We start from the raw sequence: 27,686 nt of genomic DNA, 5'->3' as shown, positions 1-27,686 counted from the left end.
GTTGGATGGGGAGCATCCCTGCACAGCTATTTTCAGGTCTTTCCAGAGATGTTCGATTGGGTTCAAGTCCGGGCTCTGGCTGGGCCACTCAAAGGACATTCAGAGACTTTACCCAAAGCCACTCCTGCGTTGTCTTGGCGGTGTGCTTAGGGTCGTTGTCCTGTTGGAAGGTGAACCTTCGCCCCAGTCTGAGGTCCTGAGCACTCTTGAGCAGGTGTTCATCAAGGATCTCTCTGTACTTTGCTCCGTTCATCTTTCCCTCGGTCCTGATTAGTCTCCCAGTCCCTGCCACTGAAAAACATCCTCACAGCATGATGCTGCCACCACCATGCTTCACCGTAGGGATGGTGCCAGGTTTCTTCAAGATGTGACGCTTGGTATTCAGATATTCAGCGAATCTCGTTTCTCATGGTCTGAGAGTCTTTAGGTGCCTTTTGGCAAACTCCAAGCGGGCTGTCATGTGCCTTTTACTGAGGAGTGGCTTCCGTCTGGCCACTATACCATAAAGGCCTGATTGGTGGAGTGCTGCAGAGATGGTTGTTCTTCTGGAAGGTTCTCCCATCTCCACAGAGGAACTCTGGAGCTCTGTCAGAGTGACCATCAGATTCTTGGTCACCCTGACCATGGCCCTTCTCCTCCGATTGCTCAGTTTAGCCGGGCAGCCAGCTCTAAGAAGAGTCTTGGTGGATCCAAACTTTTTCCATTTAAGAATGATGGAGGCCACTGTGTTCTTGGGGACCTTCAAAACTGCAGAAATGTTTTGGTACCCTTCCCCAGATCTGTGCCTTGACACAATCCTGTCTCGGAGCTCTACGGACAATTCCTTCGACCTCATGGCTTAGTTTTTGCTTTGACTTGCATTGTCAACTGAGACCGTATATAGACAGGTGTGTGCCTTTCCAAATCATGTCCAATCATTTGAATTTACCACAGATGGAATGGAATCAAGTTTCAGAAACATCTCAAGGATGATCAATGAAAACAGGGATGCAGCTGAGCACAATTTCGAGTCTCATGGCAAAGAGTCTGAATACTTAAGTAAATAAGTTATTTCTGTTTTCATTTTTAATACACTTGCCAACATTTTAAAAAACGGTTTTCGCTTTGTCATTATGGGGTATTGTGTGTAGATTGATTACATTTTTTGGGAAATGCATTTTAGAATAAGGCTGTATCGTAATAAAATGTGGAAAAAGGCAAGGGGTCTGAATACTTTCCGAATGCACTGTATATCTAGTACAACAATAGGCTGTTATTGCAAAGTTCAGGTGAAAATGTGAATGCACTGTAGAAGCAGTACTGATTTGCTGCTTGGTTCAAATGCTAAGTGTCAAATTAAAAGCGAACATATCAAATGTTAACAGTTACAGCATCAGTGCTAAGCTGGCTCTTACAACACGAGGGCCATGCTCTTGTCTCCGATGGCCTCCAGGTATTTGGCATAGCTGTAGTAAGTGGTCCTGAGGTGGATACGGTCGTGGGTCTCTGCTGTCTCCACGGCCTGCTGCCACTGGCCAGATGCCTGGTAGAACTTGTTCAGGAGGTCGAAGCGCCCGCAGCTCTTATACAGCTTCTCTGCATCCTCCTGTGGACCAATGGAAAATAAACACTTAAGATTAGAGGAATTATCCCTGGGTAAGAAGTTCTTCTGTAATGATGACTTTACATACAGTACACATGTAGTGTGTTGGTATGGACAGATATACTACTAATGACACAAAAGTGGTAAGTCCTCCATAATAGCACGTACTTACTAACTACACTATTACAGGGTAATCACATAGGTAATTCTACTGGTACTAAGTGGCTATATGTGGTAATGATAGAATTGAACAACCTATAATGTACCATTATTTTACTCTATGTACCAAGAATGACAATACCTGGCTAAGGAAATTAATTAAAAATGAAGTGAAGCCACCATTATCTGCTATGATCACCTACTGCTTTGTTGGCTTCCTTACCAGCATGCCCAGTTGAAGGGCCAGTACTGCTACCCTGGCCTCCAGTTCAGGCTCGGCCTCGGCCTCCCGTAGCGCCCGCGCCGCCCTGGCATTACCCATGTTGCCCAGACACACCCGTGCCACGTCCAGACGCCGGTTCTTCACACACATCCTCGCCATGTTCTCCCATACTGCCTCACTGCAGAGAGAGAGGAGAGAGACATTTTGTTTGAGTATGTGGTGCTTTGTAGCTCAGTTGGTAGAGCATGCTGCATGTAACGCTAAGCTGGTAGGTTCGATTCCCGGGACCACCCATACGTAAAATGTATGCAAGCACAACTAAGTTGCTTTGGATAAAACCGTCTGGTAAATGGCATATATTACGTATAAGGTGTGTGAGTGTATTTGTTTCTCACAGACAGGATAGGGAGACATTTTGCTTGATAAAGTATAGTGTATGACTAAGATAAGTTTAGAATCCATAATGCAATAGGGAGAATAGAAAAACACTCGATTAGCATCGGAGAAAATAAAACATTGTAAACCACTTCCTTCGTGATTCAACGACATTCAGTAAAACGTTGAAAGTATTTGTTATAGCTATTTGATTTCTTGCATATGCATGTTAGCCACTGATGTCTGGCACAAGAGAAGCTAGTCTTCATATACACTGCCTAGGCTCCACTTTCAACATCTAACCCAATCAACTCCTCTACATTTCTTCTAAACCCCTTTAACACGTAAACATTTAAATCACAGACAGTAGTATTCTGTACGTGGGAATCCCGACCCAGAACTCAGGGCAGGAAGCCAAACCTGGGAGGTATGCTTTTTACAGGGGACTAGGCATAGGAGAATAGTTGCAGGGAGATCCAACTCACTCTCACACTCATTCTCGACCCCCCCCCCCCCCCCCCCCCCCCTCTCAATCGTCTCTCTTTAACTCATACAGATGTGGGGTGGTTATTAAAGTTAGGCAACAGTAAATTCCCGGAATGTTTAGGGGCCCTGGGAGTCACTGGCAGGGAAAAAGGAGGCCAAGCTCGCCTTGCAGAGACCCATGTTATATAGCACTGCTCTGCACTGGCAGCCAAAAGCCTGCTCTCTATGGTCACAGACCATACAAACACAGCCCCTCAAATCCCCACGGATCTATCAGTCTGTGAATCCACATCTTACACAGATGTTTCAGAGCCAGAAAAATAACTATAGTAACCATCAGAGTGAGTGAGTGAGAGAGAGAGTGAGAGAGTGAGAGAGAGACTGCGACTGCCTTTTGCCCCCCTCCGACCTTTTTCCTCTCAGGAAACCCATCCTGTTGCTGGTCGGACAGTGGGGGCCAGTGTGTTTGTCATTGTCACACACACAGAGAGAGAGGAGGAGCTGCAGCAGCTAGAAAGCCCCTTAGGCTCTTAGGGTTGAAAACACTCCCATTCGTCGTCTCCGAGTGGGTCTCAGGAGCGCACATTCTCACACAGAGTGAGGGAGGGAGTTGTCTGGTCAAACCTGTTGCAGCCACAGACTAATATCTCCCACCCTGAACCAACACTTCACACACACAGAGAGAGAGAGACAGCGCGAGAGATAGAGAGAGTGAGGGTCAGAAGAAGACTCTCCCAGTTGACAAAGCCCTTCCTTGGTTAAGCCTCAGTGAGCCGCCAGTGAGCCACTGGCCCTTAGCAACACGATCCAGAGGATCTGCTCTGCTGCTCTACTCTGCGTCTCCACTCCCCCGCCACCCCTGTGGAGAGTTTGAAGAAGAAGAAAAAAACTGGGGGAGCGGGGGAGGCAGACGCCTACACAGAGAAGAGAAAAGCTTGAAACAGCTGCAGAGAACCAACGGAGAGGAGGGCAGCAAATAGAAATCAGACGAGGGGAGAAAAAGGGTAATAAAAATCAGTGGAAAAGAGACGGTTGAAGAGACAATCGTGGAGCGAGGTTCGAGAGCGAGAGCCAAGCTGCAGCCAGTCACCAAAGCCAGTGGAATGGAACTCGACGTCGGTCGGATTAACCCACGCCTGCCCACCGTGCATTCCGAGGAGGAAAGCTGAACCAACTGACCTCCACCCCCAAAAACTCAATGAGGAGGAAGCTAACAACATGAGCTGAGCTAACAACACAACAATATGCTGAGCTAACACGTTCCTGTTTTTCTTCAGCAGTGTTACTGCCTGGGGTTAGCATTAGCCGCTAGCTGACTGGCAGTAGAAGAGGAGGAGAGCCGGGGGCCACCGAGCATCGCTGGTGTTGCTGCCCAGGAGAGGCAGGGCAGTGCAGGAGAGGACCAGAGGGACGACGAGAGGGCGGTGGGGGAGGGAGAGGTGGCGGTGGTGGTCGGGCAGCGGCACATGGCCGTGCAGCGGCTGGTGACGGCGGCGGTGGCGGTGGCCCTGCTGTCCCTGGTCCTCAACAACGTGGCGGCCTTCACCCCCAGCTGGGTGCTGCAGGCCCTGGAGGATGGACGCAAGCGCAGCGTGGGGCTGTGGAGGATGTGTCCCGTCATGACTGGAGGAGAGAGGGGCCGGGATGAACACGGTGTTGGGGGATCCAATAGGAGAGGTCAGGGGTCTCAGAGGCCGTGTGAGGACCTGGGCTGGGGCTCGGAGTTTGCAGGCTACCAAGAGTCCCGCAGCACCGTCAAATGTAAGTGGAATGACATGTCCGATGTCCGTTTCTTAATGTTCGCTCATTATGATTATTACTATATATATATATTTTTTTTACATAGGCCTAGTTCAGAAACTAGGAAAACGGCAATATAAAAAAGTAGGTGCCCTGGGAATGAAGCTCAGACCAGCAGATCGTTGACGATGCCATAAAGCAATTGAATGTTACTTAATCTTTTGTGCATGGAGATCAACAACGATCATGTATATCACCAAACCAGACACAGCAAGATGCTAAACCAAGTTGTTGACAGTTGAGGAATGTGATGCAAATAAACCAGAAACGGTCAATCTCATTCAGTGAGAACTGATGGCTGCCTGGGCTGTATTGGACTGATTTATAACATACACTGATAAGAAAAACAAGGTACAGTTCAAATTCTTACTATCAAGGCTCGATTGACTGGTTATGTCAGGTTATGACGAAACGTTGGTTATTAGGTTATTCAAATATTGCATCTGAGCTCCTAGAGTGTGTGGCTCTCCTTTCCTTTTCCAAGGTTATGACAACAGCCTTTCATTCGATATCACAGTATGACACACAGCAATCTCAAATCAACAGGTCATCACAGTGACTTGTCAAGCAGATGGAGTGTCTCGGTCTATAGTTTGAGCTAAAAACTTGCACAACTCACATGGATCCATCAATAACAATGTATCAATATGTCCGTAAACCTGACGTCTTGGCCAGAGAGATCATCCTAGAAACGTATCCCCCTCTCTCTGCCCCCCCAGTGCAGTTTGACATGATGCGAGCGTGTAACCTGATGGCTACGGTGGCACTGACGGCCGGGCAGCTCATCTTCCTGCTGGGCCTGATGGAGCTGCCCTTCGTCACCCAGGACTCCCAGTGGTGGGAGGAGGCCATCGCCGCGCTGTTCCAGTTGGCCAGTGAGTACCATACCAACCTAGTTAGAGTTATAGTCTGGGAATCTGCTCAAATGTTTTATATTTACTTATTGATTCTTGAAGAATAACGAATCCAAGAATGTGGCTTTAATACACTAACCGCAGAACATGGGGTAGAGTGTTTATAGCTACATATAGCCTACCCCAGTGTCGGCAACCTCTGGTTCACAGACCGCCACTGGTTAGCCGTATATGATTTTGTCAGTTGTCAGGTACTAGTTGTAATGTAAGAGGTCATTCAAGGAGGCAGAAAGGACCCTAGCTTGCCAGTCCCCTGCAAAAAAAGGTAGACTAGCATATACAGTATGTATATCTGTGGCTCTGAGATGGTGCACAAATAAACTCAGCAAAAAAAGAAACGGCCCTTTTTCAGGAGCCTGTCTTTCATAGATAATTCGTAAAAAATCCTAATAACTTCACAGATCTTCATTGTAAAGGGTTTAAACACTGTTTCCCATGCTTGTTCAATGTACCATTGGGTCTCCCGGGTGGCGCAGTGGTCTAGGGCACTGCATCGCAGTGCTAGCTGCGCCACCAGAGTCTCTGGGTTCGCGCCCAGGCTCTGTCGCAGCCGGCCACAACCGGGAGGTCCGTGGGGCGACGCACAATTGGCATAGCGTCGTCCGGGTTAGGGAGGGTTTGGCCGGTAGGGATATCCTTGTCTCAGTATGTAAAATGTAATAAAAAATGTATGCACTCTACTGTAAGTCGCTCTGGATAAGAGCGTCTGCTAAATGACTAAAATGTAAATGTACCATAAACAATTAATGAACATGCACCTGTGGAACGGTCGTTAAGACACTAACAGCTTACAGACAGTAGGCAATTAAGGTCACAGTTATGAAAACTTAGGACACTAAAGAGGCCTTTCAACTGACTCTGAAAAACACCAAAAGAAAGATACCCAGCGTCCCTGCTCATCTGCGTGAACGTGCCTTAGGCATGAGGACTGCAGATGTGGCCAGAGCAATACATTTGCAATGTCCGTACTGTGAGACGCCTAAGACAGTGCTACAGGGAGACAGGACGGACAGCTGATCGTCCTCGCAGTGGCAGACCACGTGTAACAACACCTACACAGGATCGGTACATCCGAACATCACACCTGCTGGACAGGTACAGGATGGCAACAACAACTCCCCGAGTTACACCAGGAAAGCACAATCCCTCCATCAGTGCTCAGACTGTCCGCAATAGGCTGAGAGACGCTGGACTGAGGGCTTGTAGGCAGGTCCTCACCAGACATCACCGGCAACAACGTCGCCTATGGGCACAAACCCACCGTCGCTGGACCAGACAGGACTGGCAAAAAGTGCTCTTCTCTGATGAGTCGCGGTTTTGTCTCACCAGGGGTGATGGTCGGATTCATGTTTATCGTCAAAGGAATGCGCGTTACACCGATGTCTGTACTCTGGAGCGGGATCAATTTGGAGGTGGAGGGTCCGTTGTGGTCTGGGGCGGTGTGTCACAGCATCATCAGACTGAGCTTATTGTCAATCTCAACACTGTGCGTTACAGGGAAGACATCCTCCTCCCTCATGTGGTACCCTTCCTGCAGGCTCATCCTGACATGACCCTCCAGCATGACAATGTCACCTGCCATACTGCTTGTTCTGTGCGTGATTTCCTGCAAGACAGGAATGTCAGTGTTCTGCCATGGCCAGCGAAGAGCCCGGATCTCAATCCCATTGAGCACGTCTGGGACCTATTGGATCGGAGGGTGAGGGCTAGGGCCATTCCCCCCCAGAAATGTTCGGGAACTTGCAGGTGCCTTGGTGGAAGAGTGGGGTAACATCTCACAGCAAGAACTGGTAAATCTGGTGCAGTCCATGAGGAGCAAATGCACTGCAGTACTTAATGCAGCTGGTGGCCACACCAGATACTGACTATTACTTTTGATTTTGACCCCCCCATTGTCCAGGGACACTTTATTCAATTTCTGTTAGTCACATGTCTGTGGAACTTGTTCAGTTTACGCCTCAGTTGTTGAATCTTGTTATGTTCATACAAATATTTACACATGTTAAGTTTGCTGAAAATAAACGCAGTTGACAGTGAGAAGACGTTCCTTTTTTTGCGTTTTCAAGCAACCAGATGTTACAGCCTATCCAACACCTAGAATAGAGAAAAAAAACAGAAACTAACAAGCCTGCACATGAACACTGCAGACGGCCAAGTACAGTCGGTCATTCTATGTGAAAATAAAAAGACAAAAATGCTAAACACAGGTGATGTCAAAAATCCTTTCTTCAAGGGATCGTTCTGTGAAATAGAACATGCATGGACATTTTGGTGTCATTTTCACATGGAATGATCCAATATCAAACACTACAGAGAGAAACACACTTGTTGAGACCTGCAGACACCAGCAAACACCTAAACATATGTGAGGCAAACTTTTCTTACCCAGGGACCCCCATCCAGACAAACCAGCGACCCCCATCATATGTTAGCAAAAAAGATCATTCACGTCTTGTCTTATCATCCGGTGAATAATAATGGCAAGTAGAAGTAGTCAACATTTTAAAATGAATAGATTTGGAAGACAGTTTCATTATTTTGACCTCATCACAGTTCATTGGAAAGAGGAAGTGTAAACACTATTAGCTATAAAGGCATCTTGGCGGCAGGGAGAAAATGTTGCTGTTGTAAAACACAGCAAATTTTCAGCAATTCTACATAGTTTGGCATGGAGCTGAGAGACAATTTTGCAGTTTTAAAGCTTATTTCCTGCAATTCTGTGCATTTTGCCATGGCTAATGCTGTGTTCCTCTGCTCAAACATAACAAAATCAAATGGGCATGTGCTCTGAATGCCCGTTTTTAAAAATGTTCAATTCTCCCAAACTGTCTAGCTTTTATTTGATTGTTAGTTCTCAAAGATGGTATTATACAGATTATATAGTTCAAAATCTTTTCTGCATGCTTTCTATCTAGTTTTGGTCGTTTAAGATCCTGAAATAGTTTTTCAATCCTGAAAATTACTACTTACACAGCCCGCCTAAGAGTTTTCTATAGTTCAAGATTTTGGCATGGACGCAGAGACATAAAAATGGTATCCACGATGGTATTCTGTTGCAGCTAGCGATATTCATTTTTTTTTTTTACATAACCCCCCCGCCACCACCCCCCCAAAAAAGTATAATTATAATTGGCGGACCCCCTGCATAGCCATAGATTGAAAACCCCTGAGTTAGAGAACCACACTATAAAATACCTACTGCCCAAAGCAAGACACCAATGCACTACCAGATATAAAGTGAGACTACAGGGGAATCTAAAGTGAACGAGCAAGTGTCTAACTCTTGAGTTCAACTTTGAAATGTTCAATAGTGTTCATCACTTTCTGATTTTTCTGAACGTTCCTCAGATCTAAAAATGGTCACAGTGTGTTGCTAAGAAACAAAAGTCGCTCGTTCCCCAGTGCAACACATAAGAGAAACCCATGGAGCTTTGAGGCTTGGCTAGAGGACAAAAAATAAACAAATCCAGAGAGACTAAACAAACCAAAAACCCCAAAAAGGATCAGCTGTTATCGTTCCAAGATGTAATTTTCTTGAAAAGTCAATTAAAGAGAAGGACCACCAGGAATAGCAATGGAAAGGAGGAGGGGGTGAGGGCAAACCAAGACCCCCCACCCCCGCCATTCATCCATCCCAGAGGGCCGTGTGGCAGTGTGGGCATGGCCCTGTCCAAGTGCCCATTGGGGTGGGGTGGGGGGGGTGTGACGTTGTCACGTTGTGTTGGGCTCACATCTTGTTGTTTAGGGATATCAGACCCGGTCAGTATTGTGGCACAGCGGGGGCAGCATCTAAGGGTCTGATGGCTAAATATAGCAGGTGGTCGGTGCGGTCTGGTGGGCCGGCCGGCCGGAGCTGCAGCGAGCCAGGGAGCGACTGTCGGGCGCCAGGATATCCCTGCTCAGGACAAGGAAATGCCTGCGACTACCTGTTATGCAAACCCCAAGCAGTGGAGGAAAGAGAAGGGAGCGGACGCAAAAGACAGTTCGACAGGCCACTGAGTGTGTGTGTGCTGGAAGGGCGGGTGTACGCGCGTGTGTATTGGGTTGGTCGGTACAAAAACGTCCTTTTATACACATCGCCGTAGGGTGGGAACAGCTGCCGTCCAGATAAGCCTGGCCTAGCTTTTATGCCTGTGTTTAACGAATGTCCGGGAACAGGAGCAAATAAAGGGTCCCCTCTATCGACATGAGATAAAATGCTAGCTTCTTCGGCACGCATCGCTGGGACTTTTATCTGAAGGTCTTAGAAGGGACCCACCCAAATCATCCCCTTCCAAAAGAACGTGCTGAGCCAAACTATTGTTCGGCACACAAGGACTTGTCTCATCAATGCGTGAGATGTTAATACAATGGCAGAATAATTAGGTATGGATGGATATTCAGGACGGTTGTCAGGAGCTGTTTTCAGCTGTAAAAAAACAAAAACAACAGCCCGTCTATTATAAACCCACATGTTGACATTAATAAGAATAGTGACATGACTAATGAGTGAGAGAAATACAGAAGCACCTACTTCCCCCAGATAAAAATACCCCCTGCTGGGAAAAAATTGCATCATCCTTTGTACTCATATGCCACTATATGAAGACTAGACCATATTTGGACATCAAGAGTGAGCAGAATATAGATGACTTGGTGAGGACTTCAAGGCAGTAGAGATAACAATGGTTCCTAGGTTTCAGTGTTCCCAAGGCTTCTCATTGTCTTATTATATTTAGCTGTTACTATATTGACCATGAAATAAGAGACTATATGGAAATACAAACAGCCAGAGCCAAGACCTGATTTGACAGATCTTGACAGTGATTCAAAAGGCAAGGCTAGCCTACAGTATATTATAAAACAGATGGTTTGGATCCTGGATGCTGATTGGTTGTTACCCATTAGTTATTCACAATAATCAAAGGGTAATGTCCGTTAACAGTTACATTTGAATAATCAATGCACATCCACTGTCCCACAGCCCAGCCAGGCAATTCATAATCTTCATCTCCACCACTGGAAAAATAAATAAACATCTTGACATTATTTATAATATATTGAACACCAGCAGACGTAGTGATTTCCCATCACCCCCATTGCCTTCACTTCCTGAGTTCGGGCCAGTTAAGTAGACCTCCACCGCTCAGCAGTTCCTCTCCTCCCCCACTGAGAGCCAGTGAATGGGCCTCTCTCTCTCTCTCTCCGCTGTGAATGGGAGTTATATTTACGAGCAGCCAGTCTTTCTCGGGAAAGAATGCTCTGTTTTCGGGATGTGCCAAAAACCTCAGCTATCACATGCAGACGGTGGGATAACAATATCCAATTCCACCCAGCGATATCTCAACACTGGGTTCAGCAGCAGGTCTGAGCTGTGGCTGAGAGTAACACTGGCCTGTTTTCAACCCCTGAGACTGACGGGCTCGGGAATGTGCGACGGAATGTAGAGAGCTCTGCGTGAGGATCAAGAGGATCAAAGGTGAAGGGTTAGAGATTCACGTGGGTTTGAGACGTGAATTTGAGATGGGGGGGGGGGGGGGGGCACAGCTGGCACCAAGCCCAAACTGTGGCCTTGGCTATTGTGTCTCCCATACACAACGGGGCAATGGCATCTCCAAAAAGAACAATACCAAGGGAAATATGTGCTTCTTTCTGGAGGAAGAGAAAGGCAAGCCAAAAGCGATAGGCTTAAAAAGTCAAGGAATTTGAACACTGGGACCTCTTAGGCTTGTGGGTGACTTCACAGCACAGTTGAGTGCACCGCGGATTAAGCTGAGGGCATTTAGTGGGCTGGTGGTCATACCAATCATTCTCTATTCATTTAATAGTGCTAAGTCATTCAGGTATGACATGACTACTAGTTGTCCTAGTTTAAGAATGATAATAGATTAATTGGAAGGACAAGCAGGAAGCAGTAAGCTCAGTGAATTTCCAGGACCTCGTTTTATTACAATGAGATAAGAATGGGTTCAGTCAGTGTCTTTCAGGAAGGTTGTTGACAGTCTGACTGTGTCAAACATCCCCATATGCTAACCTGAAGCGGGGGGTGTGGAGAGAAGGGAAGGAAGGAAGGATGGAAAGAGGAAAAAGAGGAAGGAAGCCCGACAGATTAGAATGTGCCAGCAAATAAAAGCCATTCACACGGCTCACATAGCCTGGAGCCCGGGGACTGGGGAGGAGAGGCTTTATGATTTTTTAAATAAAAATGAGTCAGGCAGGTTAAACACACAGATGGCCAGACAATCACTTGCACACAAGTTACATACTCAAATGCAGACACATAAGGAACATAAACACACACACACACATATATTAATCACACACAGGCATATACAATTACCTAGCGACAAACTCCCATAAACAAAGACAGGCTTATGGATCGGAATCACCCATACAGAGAGAGCCATATACAGCCAAACTCTCACACAACATTTAAATAACGCTTGTCCGGCACTGTCACTGGCTTACTGGCCAGCCACAGGAAACTGACTGATTCATATCCTAATGGACCAACATCCCCTTTTCCAGCAAGTATTTTTGGTGCCTTTATTTATACCAACTGTTGATCGGACATGCTCCCAAACGAGTGTTATTGTTGAACTATTGACTGGCTCCAGTCATCACTTAAGTCTGGGAAATGGAGTTCCTCATTGAGATCTAGGCTAGTGATCAATCCATTGTGGGTGATGGTTAATTTTGGTTACAAATCAAATGTTGTCATCATACTTTGTGGGGGGACAGGGTTGGTTGGGGGAACAGGGGTCAATTACCCACCTTGGTTTTGTCACCAATTCATATCCAAACCTTAACGCTGAAATCCTTAACTGGTGAAAGTGCCACATCCGTTTGGGTTAATACAACAACAAAGAAGTTACTGCAATCAACAAACACAGTTTTCCCCCTCTGACATCATTGCACATGCGATAGGACAGCAGAATATTCACAGCATTTATTTATTTTTTACCGCGCTGCCCAATGCGCCTCTCCTTTGTTTTCACCAACAAAACAATAACAAAGGCGTTGGGGCGAACAGTGGCGCTGTTTCCCTTAATGCGGATTGTATCTTGATGAACGTTTGTTGATGAACAGTGATATAAATGGCTCCTCTCTTTTTTGCGATCTTCCATGATCATGGTGACGTAAGTTACAACAATATGTTTTAACATTACATCAATAATACATTAGAATGGCTTTCAAACTTATTTGGAGAGCTTTTCTGAGAAGAATGACGATGATATTTCCTTGCGTGTGTCCTTTGATGCTGAAATCTCAGTAGTCCTCCCAGAAAGGAAACCTTTAGAATTCAAAGACCACAAGCAGATCACCTTCTGGGCTTAAAAGCTCAGAGAATTTCTAAGCACAGCAGGCCAATATGCAGCATGATCTACCTGTATAAAATGTTCCTACTATTATATGGTCATACTCAATATAATAATTGGGACCAAGGGTCATGAGGCTTCCTATATTCATCCCAGCAACTGATTATCCCCCATAGATTTGTATTGCCCCTCTACCTGTGATTGCTATATTGTAAATGTTGACTAGAACGAATCGTGAGGATTTTAGTAGAGTTGGCAACAGTGAGATGATGATATTCTAAATCCCCTCTCCATCAACGGCACCGTTAAAGAAATTCAATTGAATTGTTTGAGATGGAGACAAAATATACAAGAGATTTGTCTCTCTCTGGTTTGAATGACTAAGGCCTCATTGAATTAACCCTTCCCTAACGCTCTCCCTCCCCAGGTTTTGTGCTGGTGATCGGCTTGGTGACGTTCTACCGGATTGGCCCGTACACACACCTGTCCTACTCGTGCTACGTGGACATCGCCGCCTGCTTATTGGCCACGCTCGCCGCTGCCATGCTCATCTGGAACATCCTGCATCGCCGCGACGACTGCCTCACACCCCGGGTCATTGTCATCAGCCGCTCGCTGGCGTCGAACTTCCACCCACGCCTCGACAACGACTATGTGGAGTCGCCCTGCTGAGCCCCCCGAGCCCTGACTCTTGAACCTAACAGAATAGACAATGCTCTGACAGTCTCTGCATATTTTCACCCAAACAGGTGCCTCAATTAATTACTCTACAGAAGACACATGTTTTGTCGTGGCTCTACCAGTGCTGGACTAACATGATTTCACTGTTGTACAGTTCTACATCTTCGAACTTCGTGGCTTCATCATTTACAATGACCAGTAGAACTCAAATTTTTCCCTGGACTGAGTAACGCTCCTTGATGCAAGGATAGTTTCTCCATAAAACATCCAGCTAACACATCTCTAAATCTCAAAAGAATTATGAATGATTAACAACATGGCCAAAAGTATGTGGACACCTGCTCGAACATCTCATTCAAAAATCATGGGCATTAATATTGAGCTGATCCCTCTTTTGCTGCTATTACAGGCTCCACTCTTCTGGGAAGGCTTTCCACTAGATGTTGTAACATTGCTGCGGGGACTTGCTTCCATTCAGCCACAAGAGCATTAGTGAGGTTGGGCTTTGATGTTGGCCTGGCGATTAGGCCTGGCTCGCAATTGGCATTCTAAAATCATCCCAAATGTGTTCGATGGGGTTGAGGTCAGGGCTCTGTGCAGGCCAGTCAAGTTCTTCCACAACAATCTCGACAAACCATTACTGTATGGACCTTGCTTTGTGCACGGGGGCAATGACATGCTGAAACAGGAAAGGACCTTCCCCAAACTGTTGAATAAAGTTGGAAGCAGAGAACTGGGAGCAGAAAATTGTCTAGAATGTCATTGTATGCTGTAGTGTTAAAATTTCCCTTCACTGGAACTAAGGGGCCTAGCCCGAACCATGAAAAACAGCCCCAGACCATTATTCCCCGCAGTCCAATGGCGGCGAGCTTTACACCACTCCAGCCGACACTTGGCATTGAGCATGTTGATCTTAGGCTTGTGTGTGGCTGCTCGGCCATGGAAACCCATTTCATGAAGCTCCCGAGAAAACAGTTATCGTGCTGAAGTGGCTTCCAGAGGCAGTTTGGAACTCGGTAGTGAGTGTTGCAACTGAGGTCAGACAGTTTTTACGCACTATGTCCTTCAGCACTCGGGGGTCCCGTTCTGTGAGCTTGTGTGACCTACCACTTCACAGCTGAGCCATTGTTGCTCCTAGATGATGTTTCCACTTCACAATAACAGCATTTACAGTTGCCCGGGGCAGCTCTAGCAGGACAAACATTTGACGAACTGACTTGTTGGAAAGGTGGCATCCTATGCCGGTGCCACATTGAAAGTCACTGAGCTCTTCAGTAAGGCCATTCTACTGCCAATGTTTGTCTATTGCATGATTGTGTGCTTGATTTTATAAAATTGTCAGCAACGGGTGTGGCTGAAATAACCAAATCCACTAATTTGAAGGGGTGTCCACATACTTTTGTATATAGTGTACGTAAGTCAGTTTTAAAACCATAAACTGCAGTGTTTCCCCTATATGCAGTGCACCGCCGCTGCTAAACCGTAGCCACCACTTAAAACAATTATATTAAAATTAAATTAAATCCTAAAAACAGCTAACTCTACCACCCCTGCTGAAAAAACTCCTAAGGGGAACACTGAGCTGTAGTGAATTTTTCGTTTCAGTAGACATGTTGTAGTAAGCGATTACTCTAAAGTGTGCTTGAAGGTTTGTTTGACCTGGAATTTCCTCAGCAAAACTCCATGAAAACGCCCTGTTTAGGAAAAGATCAAGCTGGATCTTGACATGTTTTGTTCTTAGTGCACTTACAGTATGTAATAACATATACTTCCTGCATATTGTTTATATTATTCTTAATATTAAAAAGAGATTTAGGTCTACCTTTATCTTGAGAACTCAATGTTGTCAAGTGCAGTGTACGTATGCACAAAATTGCACATCAATTCATTCTATCCAAATCACCAAAGGGTGTTTAATGGCAAATTGTATTTGCCATTAAAGAAGACTATTTTCAGATCTTCAGACCTCAGGACATTGATGATTTCAGATTTGCCCAACAGACATAAAGTAAATACCATAAACATTCAATAATCTGCTCGCTTCTGGTACATGTACTTAAATTAATTTTATACAGGTGTATTAAAATATTGCTATTATATTGCTATTATATCATACTGCTGAAAGGAAATCAGCTGTTCGTGGAGTTGTCACTTTCAAGCCAAACAGTGAGTGTGCATGAAAATAATAATAAATAATACAAATATTACAATAATGTGTGGTATTGTCTTTTAAATTACTGTTCTATTGCGTGTGATGTCTAAGATTCATATATACAGTATATAAAACAGTATATATAAAAATATTGTGTTACCACAAATAAATAAAATATATATATATACAGTTGAAGTCGGAAGTTTACATACACCTCAGCCAAATACATTTAAACTCAGTTTTCCACAATTCCTGATATTTAATCCAAGTAAAAATGCCCATTTCACATTTATTTTAAGAATGTGAAATGTCAGAATAATATTTTAGAGAATTATTTATTTCTGCTTTTATTTCTTTCATCACATTCCCAGTGGGTCAGAAGTTTACATACATTCAATTAGTATTTGGTAGCATTGCCTTTAAGTAGTTTAACTTGGGTCAAACGTTTTGGGTAGCCTTCCACAAGCTTCCCACAATAAATGGAATGAATTTTGGCCCATTCCTCCTGACAGAGCTGGTGAAACTGAGTCAGATTTGTAGGCCTGCTTGCTCGCACACGCTTTTTCAGTTCTGCCCACAAATCATATATAGGGTTGAGGTCAGGGCTTTGTGATGGCCACTCCATCAGACTCGTCAGTCTATTCTTGTTCTGAGAAATGAAGGCTATTCCATGCGAGAAATTGCCAAGAAACGGAATATCTTGTACAACGCTGTGTACTACTCCCTTCACAGAACAGCGCAAACTAGCTTTAACCAGAATATAAAGAGGAGTGGGAGGCCCCGGTGCATAACTGAGCAAGAGGACAAGTACATTAGAGTGTCTAGTTTGAGAAACAGACTCCAGACATGTCCTCAACTGGCAGCTTCATTAAATACTACCCGCAAAACACCAGTTTCAACGTCAACAGTGAGAGGCAACTCCAGGATGCTGGCCTTCTAGGCAGAGTTGCAAAGAAAAAGCCATATCTCAGACTGGCCAATAAAAAGAAAAGATTAAGAGGGGGGCAAAAGAACACAGACACTGGACAGAGGAACACTGGACAAAGATTTTCTATTGGGTTCAGGTCTGGAGACTGGCTAGGTCACTCCAGGACCTTGAGATGCTTCTTACGGAGCCACTCCTTAGTTGCCCTGGCTGTGTGTTTCGGGTCGTTGTCATGCTGGAAGACCTAGCCACGACCCATCTTCAATGCTCTTACTGAGGGAAGGAGGTTGTTGGCCAAGATCTCGCGATACATGGCCCCATCTATCCTCCCCTCAATACGGTGCAGTCGTCCTGTCCCCTTTGCAGAAAAGCATCCCCAAAGAATGATGTTTCCACCTCCATGCTTCACGGTTGGGATGGTGTTCTTGGGGTTGTACTCATCCTTCTTCTTCCTCCAAACACGGCGAGTGGAGTTTAGACCAAAAAGCTCTATTTTTGTCTCATCAGACCACATGACCTTCTCCCATTCCTCCTCTGGATCATCCAGATGGTCATTGGCAAACTTCAGACGTGCCTGGACATGCGCTGGCTTGAGCAGGGGGACCTTGCGCGCGCTGCAGGATTTTAATCCATGACGGCGTAGTGTGTTACTAATGGTTTTCTTTGAGACTGTGGTCCCAGCTCTCTTCAGGTCATTGACCAGGTCCTGCCGTGTAGTTCTGGGCTGATCCCTCACCTTCCTCATGATCATTGATGCCCCACGAGGTGAGATCTTGCATGGAGCCCCAGACCGAGGGTGATTGACCGTCATCTTGAACTTCTTCCATTTTCTAATAATTGTGCCAACAGTTGTTGCCTTCTCACCAAGCTGCTTGCCTATTGTCCTAAGGTCATACCCCGCATGACTCGCAGAAGACCACCAGCCTTTGCTGACCCCAGAGGCTGCTTCTACGGCTGGCCCTGGAATGGACGACCCTCTTGTCATGATTCTGTACAACATGCACCTGAGAATCTGCACCCAGGTGAGAACACATGATACTTGTTGGATATGACCGAAGTGTGATTCTGATGCGTGTTCTTAATTTATTAATATAGTTACAGCAATACGTCTCCCAGCATCTTTAAAAGGATCATCGGTCTCATTCTATTGCTCTGTTTTCCTGTTCTCTCGGGAGAAGGAGAAGGCCGAGCTGAAGATGAAGTGCTGTCAGCTCCACACTGAGTTGCTGAGGGAGGAGAGGGCTGTTCAGAGGGCAGAGGAGTGGGTCCACGAGAACCAAGACAACATGCCCAAGCTGGAGAACATTCTCCTGGCTAAGGACGAGAGGTTGAACCCAATACACTGGCTCACTGACGACCGTCATTGACAAGACAGAGGAGCTGCGGCCCAAGGAAGAGGCGCAGTGGCTCATCCAGGGATACCAGGAGCACTATGCTAGCCTGGAGCATGAGAAGGTTCAGGTGGTATGGAGGAGGAGACCAAGGAGGAGAAGAAGACCAAGAAGAAATCCAGCTGCTTCAGGGGATGTTCTTGCTCAGAAGGTTCATAGAGGATGACTTTGAGTAGGTGAAGAAGAGAAGAGCAGAGAATTGAAGAGAAATGAAGTGATGAGAAGAGGAAGAGCCACAATATTCCTTTGCCATTGATTGTTTGCAAATAAATAAATATTATGTTTAACTAAAAGTATTCACGTCGTCTGTACCTGTTTGTGGTGGTTCTTGCATCTTTTCTTCAAACATATACTTTGACTAAATTCTATGAGGGAGGATTATGGTTAGAAAATACTTCAAAGTTACTGGGTTATATAAAACAACTGACAAATTAATCCAGGCTTACTGATGAACAAATCACATTGTAAAAGCAAAATGACGAGCCTATGTTATGCAGTGTTCCTCCTGATCTATAACAACGTGTTTGCTGTAATCGAGTGACATTTCTACATACTGAGACAGTTGCCCCTAAATTAAACTTATAAGGTAGGGTAAAATGCTCTGGAGGCGTCACTAAGAAATAGCCTACAACTATAGATAGCACTGATAAGCATTGTCAAAATACCAAGACATATTGTGTCACCTATTAAATAGTGTTAGACTAGTGTACTTTTCTCTCATAGAGAAGGTTATACAGTAAACTCGCCAGAAGGCACTTCACTACAACAATCATTGTACTGTTGACCATTGCATTAATACATCAGTCTAGCTGTACTTCTGGAGACTTCCTTTGTCTGACTCGGAAATGGACGAAGACGAAGCGTTACCCCTGTAAATAAATGGCCGGCGGCAAAGGACATTTTGTAAGTGAAGGCTGGTATTCATATGGAGCGATAGCCCTGTAGCGTGTCACCTGGTGTCAAGGACAACGTGAATGACAGGAAATTGCACTGGGGGATCTGGACTGAGCAGAGACATTCCACACTGTATCCGACATACTGTATCCGACATCCTGCGTCAGTATGTCTCCTTTAGCGTGTCTCAAAGAGAGCGGCAACATGTTCAGAGATATTAGTTCAAGTTCTAGACTAGAAATATCAGGTTGAGGTTTCGTCTTATCAACTTTCCATCTGCATTAGAGCAAGACTTGTACAACAGGTCTCATTAGCTATAACAGCTTCATCAGCAGTAGGGCTCACTTTGCATTTAGACCAGGACCAGAGTTGGTCGTATCAAATCACATACATCTAATATTTAGAGATAGGCCTATCAGTAAAGCTCTGCTGGGAGTTCACATGTACAGTACGCGGGTCTCTCCGTTGAATCATGTTTTGGCAGTTCAAAAGGCCGTTTCCATGGCAATGAGCCCCAGCAGATAGATGGAAGAGAGTACATGTTATTGGTCACAAACAGGACAAGAAGGGCATCATCCTGTTGGTGGGGATAAGCGGAGATCGAACACACTGGCTACAGTGACTGCTTTGAAGAAGGAATTGGCAGTGAAAATAACTGTCACTGCGGAACTTACTAAAGTTGTCATCAACCTATTAAACATAGTGTCATATCCGGCTAGCTAGGATAGGCTATTATCCCCTTTTGTATTTTCAAACATATTTGCGTGTTTGTACGTGCTCAAAGCAGTACTTCTGGGGAATTTAGGATTGGAGTGTCCAGTCACGTATTTGTCTATAGATGACGTCCAGGCTACTTTGAGGTGGCACCCTTTGTCACACACACATGCACACACACATCCCCTCTCTGACCTATTTCTCTGGTTGGCTGAAAGGGCGCTCTTTTAGAACCAAACAAGGACAAGGGATCTGTGTGTCACAGTGTGTTTAGAGAAGCACATCCCCTCACCATAACGTACAGTACAGTACACACACACACACAAAACATCCTAAATCATGTCCTGTGATTGAAAACCCCCTTCATACTATGCTACTATAAGCAGAAAACGGTTTGTCAGATCATATCACAGCATCCTTGCTTTAAACACACTCCCGTCTCCGTCAAACCCCTCTGCTTAGGCTACACGTACGCTAGCCAGCTCTCATTTCCAATGGATTTGCTCTGCTGGTCAAATCAAAGCAATAATTGTGTCTGTTTTCCCACTCAAACAGCATTACTCAATAATCTTTCCTTTACAGTGGGGTTTCTTAAACTGGGCCCTGGGCATGTGAGAGGTGAGATGGTAGATTTTTCATTTTGGTCTGGAGCTGAAAAGGTTGAAGAACCCCTGCTTTACAGATAAGGCCATTGCTCTAGAATTGTGAGCAAAATAAGTGCTCCTCTCAGTTCAAGGCCAAAGCTGTTTTGTTATAGTTATACCACCAGCCCACATAGAACATTTTAATCCTGAGGTCAGGGAGCGATCATGATCTTTCTATCCATGTTTGGCCTCTACAGCTGAAAGATTTGTGTTGGTTTAAAGAACCTGTCACAATGAAGTCTCCCATTGCAAACCTTCAGACAGAGAGCCTGAGAGGAATCAAGGTCATACCAACAATACCATCCCCATAGCCTTTCCTGAAGCTTTGAACTGGGACGTGCTTAGCAATTACTGGCTGTTAATGGGGCCCTGGTGTGGGCAGGAACCAGGAAGTGATGATAGGAAGCGGTGGCAAATGGATGGTGCACGGCTGCAGGCATGGCCATTCAGCACGTCTACCCCACTGCCCACTGATTGGGCGAAGCGAAGGCGTTGGGGGTTAGCTAAGGCGTACACATATGTGCAGACACACTCCGATACAATCGCACTACTGGAGTCGGTGTGATACATGATTGAAGAAAGCTGTCAGCTGTTAAATACTGTATTCTCCGCACAGACGGAGCACAGTAAACTTATCTTGCTTTTAACTTCTTGATGAGTTATCAGTCAGCGAGTGTTAAAACTAGGCCTATCCAAGTTATCTAACCTCTTGATGAGCTTGATGGACTTGAAGGCCTCGTCCATGTTTCCGATGGTCAGGTAGAAGCTAAAGTTGAGCATGGCATCGCGGGTGGCCTTTTCACAGTTCTCCAGGCCCTGAAAGTCCCGGAGGGCTCGTCTGGACACCATGTGGGGGGACTGGGCAGCCGGGGCTGAGGCCTGGGCCAGGGTTGGAGATTGGGTGGGGTCTGGAGCTTGGGCCTCCTCCGCCTCTGGATCCCTCTCACCTGGCTGGGTGTTGATGAGATAACCAAGTATTAGCTATTTCAATACAATGTGACTATAGAGATTTTGTGTTGTGCTTCCATGGGGTCTAGTTCTTTAATGCATTGATTTGTCCAATCTCATCTCTATTTCAAACACTTCACACCCGAATATGAAAATTCCCCACACAAACAATACTAATGTATAACTAAACCATGTGGTTTGTACTGATGAACCCTTTAGAGCAAAAAAGAGGTAGAGTGATTGTCGAAATTCAACATAATGGTTGGAGTGGGGTAAGATAAAGTTTCAGATTATTTATTTTTTACAGATTTTTTTTCAGGAAACTCTTTATTTTCTCCAGAGATAGAATCTGGCTCTTGAAGCCTTTTTCTATTATAGCGTGATAACTTTCAATACTGGCAGCCGGCTCGATTACACACAGGTAAGATGAAAGAATTTGGCTCCTTGATTAGGAAGGGAAAATGACACGCACACACACACACTATTGTAGCAACACCCAGTCCTTTATCATAGAAAAGTAGGCTCAATGAAAGGAAACATCCTCAGATATGAGATCTAGGGCTAGTAGGGAGACACAGACAAGAAAGGAATCAAAAACAGTGGAAATAGACATCTAAGAAGACATTGACCCTATCCAACCAGTGGAGTAAGCTACAGATATCCTATCCAATTCTATATGTCATTCTATGCTACAACATTTACATTTAAGTCATTTAAGTCATAAGTCACTACAAGCTACAAAACATGGACCCTACAATTTTGACTTATGCATCTGAATACTGTGGTGCATTCTTCCTATGTAAAAACATATTTCACTTTGGATGGTCTAGATTACATTGTCCTGTTAATCATTATAACACAATGGAGGTTTTACAATGCCACTAGCCTAGGAAAAGAGGGTAGGACTATGGAAAAGCCGAGGAAATTTGCAGCACTGACTAACTGAAGGGGCAGTAGATACTTACTTCTGGTATAGAGATACCACCCCTCCGAAACAACAGCTGGTGTGAATGGAAGCCAAGCACAAACACAGACAGACATGCACATCCTCATGAAATATGACAAATTCACATACACTCAAGAAAGAGAGGGAAGAAGAGCCCAAGCAAAGATTATGCAAAATGAAAAGAAAGACTAACCGAGTTTTATGAGCATAACCTCTGATGGATAAGATGGGAAAGAGAAGCAAGAGAGCAACCCTACCTTACAAGTGATTTACAGATGTAGGATCTTAATTTGATCACTCTTTTGTTGATGAGAATTTGCCTGCACAGCAGGTTTAAAAAGGCTTCTAAAATGTGCAATTTCCACTTTAGAATTTCAGACTTGATTTGCAGTAATGTAAAATGTATCAACCCCTACAAAAAATGTCCATGAATTATAATCCACATAATAATTCAGATTTCCTGTCGCTACAGGATTTTTTTCCTGCTGTAGCAAACTGTCTCAAATTAAAATCCAACATCTGTAGGCCTACTGAAAATCATGATAACATAATAAATCATACGAACAGTACGTCCCTGGCAAATTAGAAAATCAGTAAACAAAAGAGTAGCCATACAGTAAATAATGGCCTCACCTTAAGTAAAGGGATACCATTCAATACTCTGCAGGTAATGTACTGTACATTGGTCATTGTCCCTACCTTACAGGTGAAGTAGTAGTAGGGAACGTCCAGGGCCAGTAGGGCCTGCAGGCCGGCTGGTTTGGGATAGGAGTCCTGCAGGAGGAGCCCATGTTCCTGAGTGCAGAAAAACGTCACCACGAGCACATCCACCTGCAGGAAACAGCAAATACATGCTATATGTTACATAGTTCATAGCACAGCGGACTCAGAACACACCATATACAGTACATACCGAACACAACCACACTTAATATGTAGTCAGCGTTTCCCCTAGGATTATTTTCAGCAGCAATGGGAAAGGGGGGGGTCTCAGGGGGTTTTGTAGAATGATTGTGAGAAGGACACTTCTGGTGACTTTTTAAAAAGGACATTCTATTCTAAAATGCATGACAATTGAATTATGTTGACACCATCTTAAATAGAACTGATGCGTGCCACTGCACTCTATTGAGATGATGAGGAGCAAGCGGTGGCTGTGCACTCGTGGATCTCATTCGTGCCACTGCTCGCTCTGTTTGCTAGAATATATGCTGTAACTTGACACTCTGTTCTTAAAGGTATAGTGTGAGATTTTGGCAATCAAACCCTTTTCTACCCAGAGTCAGATGAACTAATTGAATACCATTTTTATGTCTCTGCGTGCAGTTTGAAGGAAGTTGAAGGTAGTTTTGCGAGCTTGTATGCTGTTCCCATAGACTTCCTGTCATTGTACTAACGCTAGTTAGTAAGGGACATTCCTTCAAGACACATAAAAATAGTATCTATGAGTTCATCTGACTCTGGGTAGAAAAAGGTCGTATTGCTAAAATCTCGCACTATCCCTTTAAAAGTGGGTCTCTGCAGAAATATACAGTACTAGTCAAACGTTTGGACACACCTACTATTTTCTACATTGTAGAACCTACTATTACACCTACTATTTTCTACATTGTAGAATAATAGTGAAGACATCACAGCTACGAAATAACACATATGGAATCATGTAGTAACCAAAAAACTGTTAAACAAATCAAAATACATTTTATATTTGAGATTCTTCAAAGTAGCCACCCTTTGCCTTGATGACAGCTTTGCACAGTCTTGGCATTCTCTCAACCAGCTTCATGAGGTAGTCACCTGGAATGCATTTCAATTAACAGGTGTGCATTGTTAAAAGTTAATTTGTGGAATTTCTTACCTTCTTAATGCATTTGAGCCAATCAGTTGTGTTGTGACAAGGTAGGGGTGGTATACAGAAGACAGCCCTATTTGGCAAAAGACGACAGTCCATCATTACTTTCAGACATGAAGGTCAGTTAATCCGGAATTTCAAGAACTTTGAAAGTTTCTTCAAGTGCAGTCGCAAAAACCATCAAGTACTATGATGAAACTGGCTCTTATGAGGACCGCCACAGGAAAGGAAGACCCAGAGTTACCTCTGCTGCAGAGGATAAGTTCATTAGAGTTACCAGCCTCAGAAATTGCATCCCAAATAAATGCTTCACAGAATTCAAGTAACAGACACATTTCAACATCAACTGTTCAGAGGAGACTGTGTGAATCAGGCTTTCATGGTCGAATTGCTGCAAAGAAACCACTACTAAAGGACTCCAATAATAAGAAGAGACTTGCTTGGGCCAAGAAGCACGAGCAATGGACATTAGACTGGTGGAAATATGTCCTTTGGTCTGATGAGTATAAATTTGAGATGAACGGATGATCTCCACATTTGTGGTTCCCACCGTGAAGCATGGAGCAGGAGGTATGATGGTGTGGGGATGCTTTGCAGGTGACACTGTCAGTGATTTATTTAGAATTCAAGGCACACTTAACTAGCATGGCTACCACAGCATTCTGCAGTGATACGCCATCCCATCTTGTTTGGGCTTAGTGGGACTATAATTTGTTTTTCAACAGGACAACACACCTCCAGGCTGTGTAAGGGCTATTTGACCAAGAAGGAGAGTGATGGAGTGCTGCATCAGATGACCTGGCCTCCACAATTACCTGACCTGAACCCAATTGAGATGGTTTGGGATGAGTCGGACCGCAGAGTGAAGGAAAAGCAGCCAACAAGTACCCAGCATATGTGGGAACTCCTTCAAGACGGTTGGAAAAGCATTCCAGGTGAAACTGGTTGAGAGCATGCCAAGAGTGGACAAAGCTGTCATCAAGGTAAAGGGTGACTACTTTGAAGAATCTATAATATCAAATTTATTTTGTTTTGTTTAACACTTTTTTGGTTACTACATGATTCCATATGTTATTTCATAGTTTTGATGTCTTCACTATAATTCTACAATGTAGAAAATAGTAAAAATAAAGAAAAAGCCTTGAATGAGTAGGTGCCCAAACTTTTGACTGGTACGATATATAATAAAAAAATGGAGGAAAAAAATGACAATGGAAAATGAAAAAAATATGAATATAGGGGAAACACTAGTATTGTATGCATGTATCATGTATGATATTACCGATATAAAAAAAAATGTTATTGAAATTGATATTAACAAAATAGCACACTATCTTCAAAATACATTATGAAAACAGGCCTATAATAGATTATTTGTTGTCAAATCTGGTTAATGTGATTGTACATTACAGTATGTAAACATTTTTGTGTGGTAGTATGTAGTACAATGAAGCCACCCCTACCCTGTCCAGATGGTCCATTTGGGGAGAGTTGACCAGTACCGTCTCACACACAAACAGACGAGGCTCGTTCTCATCCCAGAAATGAGACACAGGACATCTCTCGCTCAGCTCTGTCAGTGGCCGTCTGGAACACACACACACACGCACACGCACACGCACACACACACACAGTCAAAGGAACACACGCAGTCAGAAGAATGCATGCACGCACACACACACACACACACACACACACACACACACACACACACACACACACACACACACACACACACACACACACACACACACACACACACACACACACACACACACACAAACACACCTTTCTGTGTCGTCGGCCTGTGAGATGCCACTAGGCGGTCTACCAGTGAAGAAGTCAAAGTGAGAGAGTGTGTCCATCTCTACGTCATAGAAGTACATTCTGTGGTCAGGTCTCCCATTCACCTGAGAGGGAGAAATAAATCACCAACAACATAAATCAACAACTTGGTAGAAGTACAATTTAACAGACTTGGAAGTGTAGCAATTCAAATAACTTCATTGCAAATCACAAGAGCAAAGTTTATCTATGAGATCCTTTGGAGAAAAAAAAAGTAAAGGTTCTATGTCTCGGAGTGTCCACTCACCCGAGTGACCAGGATGCTGACTTGGTTGCCGTTGGCGTTACACTTGACCGATCTCAGGGCTCCCAGATTAGGGGTCAGGTCCACTAGGTTCTTAGCACTGCAGTGGGCCTTGGCTTCTCTATACACACACATACAATACAGACGTATATACAGTCTATACAATGAAGTACACAATGAACCCTGAAAATTGTGCTGCAATATGCAATGACAAGGATTAGTCTTTTGCTAGCTATGTATAGCGACACAAAACAATGGAGACCTGTAAAACAAAATAAAAAAATGGCCAAGCTTATTCACTTACACTGGCTAACGACACTGATTTGAAAAAGTGGTTGTGCCATTACAAGTAATGTAAATTGAGAGATTTTTATCTGTTTTTGTGGATACCTGCGAGTGAGGTCAAAGACCTTGATGTGAGCTGTGTCTGTTCCCACCACCAGGTAGCCCTGACACACACTGAGCAGCACAGGGTTGCCCTCGGCCTCAGAGAAGGCTAGTAGCTGCTTCACTGTGCCCTGGGAGACAGAGTCAGAGAGATACACACTGCTTATTTACAATAGACAAAGACACACAATGCTTATCTACAATATACAGAGAAGGATAGTAATTTGATCACCTGTTGCTGAAAATTATTTTCCTGCACAGAAGTGTATTTGAGGTTTAAAAAGGCTTCTAAAGTTTGTAATTTTCACCAATTTGCCCTAACGAAAAATGTATCAACCCCGACAAAAATGTCCAGTAATTATAATCCACATAATAAATGTCCTGTTGCTGCAGGATTAATTACCTGCTGTAGAAAACTAGCTAAGAATTAAGCTACAGACAAAAACAAGAACACCGAACTAGATTTGACAGGAGCCTTGAAGCCGTAAGAGGCAGTATGCATACTGTGTGTGTGTGTGTGTATCCGTGCGTGCATGCGTCTGTATGTATCTGCGCGTGCGTGACTGTGGATAGGCAGAGGGTTCCAGGTAAGGGGACTGACCTGTGGTGTGCGGACCTGGACTCTATTGGGCTCCACAGTGTAGATATTCTCATCATGCACAGCTAAGACCTGGGACTCACACAGGAAAGAGCCTGGGGACGAGCAGGACGGGAGAGGAGGGGAAAGGGACGATTCACACAGGGCTTAATAACACTAAGCATCTGTCTTAACGCAGTGCTTACGACCGTGTTATAAGTGCTTATGACCATGTTATGCAGTGCCATGCTGGTGTTGTGCAATGTTATCACTATTTAGCTGTGTAGCCACTTTACCTGTGTTGCGTAGAGTTGCCCCTGAGGGTTCGTACACAGTGACCTGCTTCCCGTTCCACACTGTGACTGTGTCCTGAACATACATCACGTAAACATCAGATGCCTAATATCTCAGTCATGGTAAAAGACCACTCAACACACCTCACATACTCCTTAGATAACACACCTGCTTGTGTGAGACAGACACAGTAAAAGTTTCACATTGAGTAGAAAACAAATTATTCGATAGCCTCCCAAGTCAAGCTAGACCAGGGGTTCCCAAACGTTTTTAGATTTTTTTAAAATTGCAAACCCAACATGTAAAAAAAAGTGATGTAATCAATGACCAATGTTTACTTCTTTAATTGGGGCTG

At 44.4% G+C, this 27,686-nt stretch overlaps 2 protein-coding genes across 2 annotated transcripts in view; one reads left to right on the top strand and one right to left on the bottom strand.

Annotated features, from left to right (window-relative positions):
• The window catches only part of ift140 (intraflagellar transport 140 homolog (Chlamydomonas)), a 47,577-nt gene that overhangs the window by 6,453 nt on the left and 13,438 nt on the right, over window positions 1–27,686 (bottom strand). Inside the window, exons 11-20 of the mRNA XM_038991345.1 lie at window positions 27,334–27,406; window positions 27,062–27,153; window positions 26,464–26,591; window positions 26,077–26,194; window positions 25,773–25,894; window positions 25,448–25,571; window positions 22,832–22,963; window positions 20,945–21,189; window positions 1,965–2,142; window positions 1,395–1,585 (exon numbers count right to left, since the gene is read on the bottom strand). Of these exons, the coding sequence (XP_038847273.1) occupies window positions 1,395–1,585; window positions 1,965–2,142; window positions 20,945–21,189; window positions 22,832–22,963; window positions 25,448–25,571; window positions 25,773–25,894; window positions 26,077–26,194; window positions 26,464–26,591; window positions 27,062–27,153; window positions 27,334–27,406 (1,403 nt within the window). The remainder of the gene's footprint in view (window positions 1–1,394; window positions 1,586–1,964; window positions 2,143–20,944; window positions 21,190–22,831; window positions 22,964–25,447; window positions 25,572–25,772; window positions 25,895–26,076; window positions 26,195–26,463; window positions 26,592–27,061; window positions 27,154–27,333; window positions 27,407–27,686) is intronic.
• On the top strand, window positions 3,336–14,026 carry tmem204 (transmembrane protein 204). Its single transcript, XM_038991346.1, has 3 exons — window positions 3,336–4,586; window positions 5,345–5,500; window positions 13,265–14,026. Exons 1-3 carry the CDS (start codon window positions 4,292–4,294, stop codon window positions 13,507–13,509), a joined length of 696 nt encoding a protein of 231 aa, XP_038847274.1. The 5' UTR covers window positions 3,336–4,291; the 3' UTR covers window positions 13,510–14,026.

This window comes from Salvelinus namaycush, chromosome 4 (genome assembly GCF_016432855.1).
Source record: "Salvelinus namaycush isolate Seneca chromosome 4, SaNama_1.0, whole genome shotgun sequence".
Classification (NCBI taxonomy): domain Eukaryota; kingdom Metazoa; phylum Chordata; class Actinopteri; order Salmoniformes; family Salmonidae; genus Salvelinus; species Salvelinus namaycush.
The sequence above is the reverse complement of the archived record's forward strand: the minus strand, read 5'-3'. Positions and strand labels throughout refer to the sequence as shown.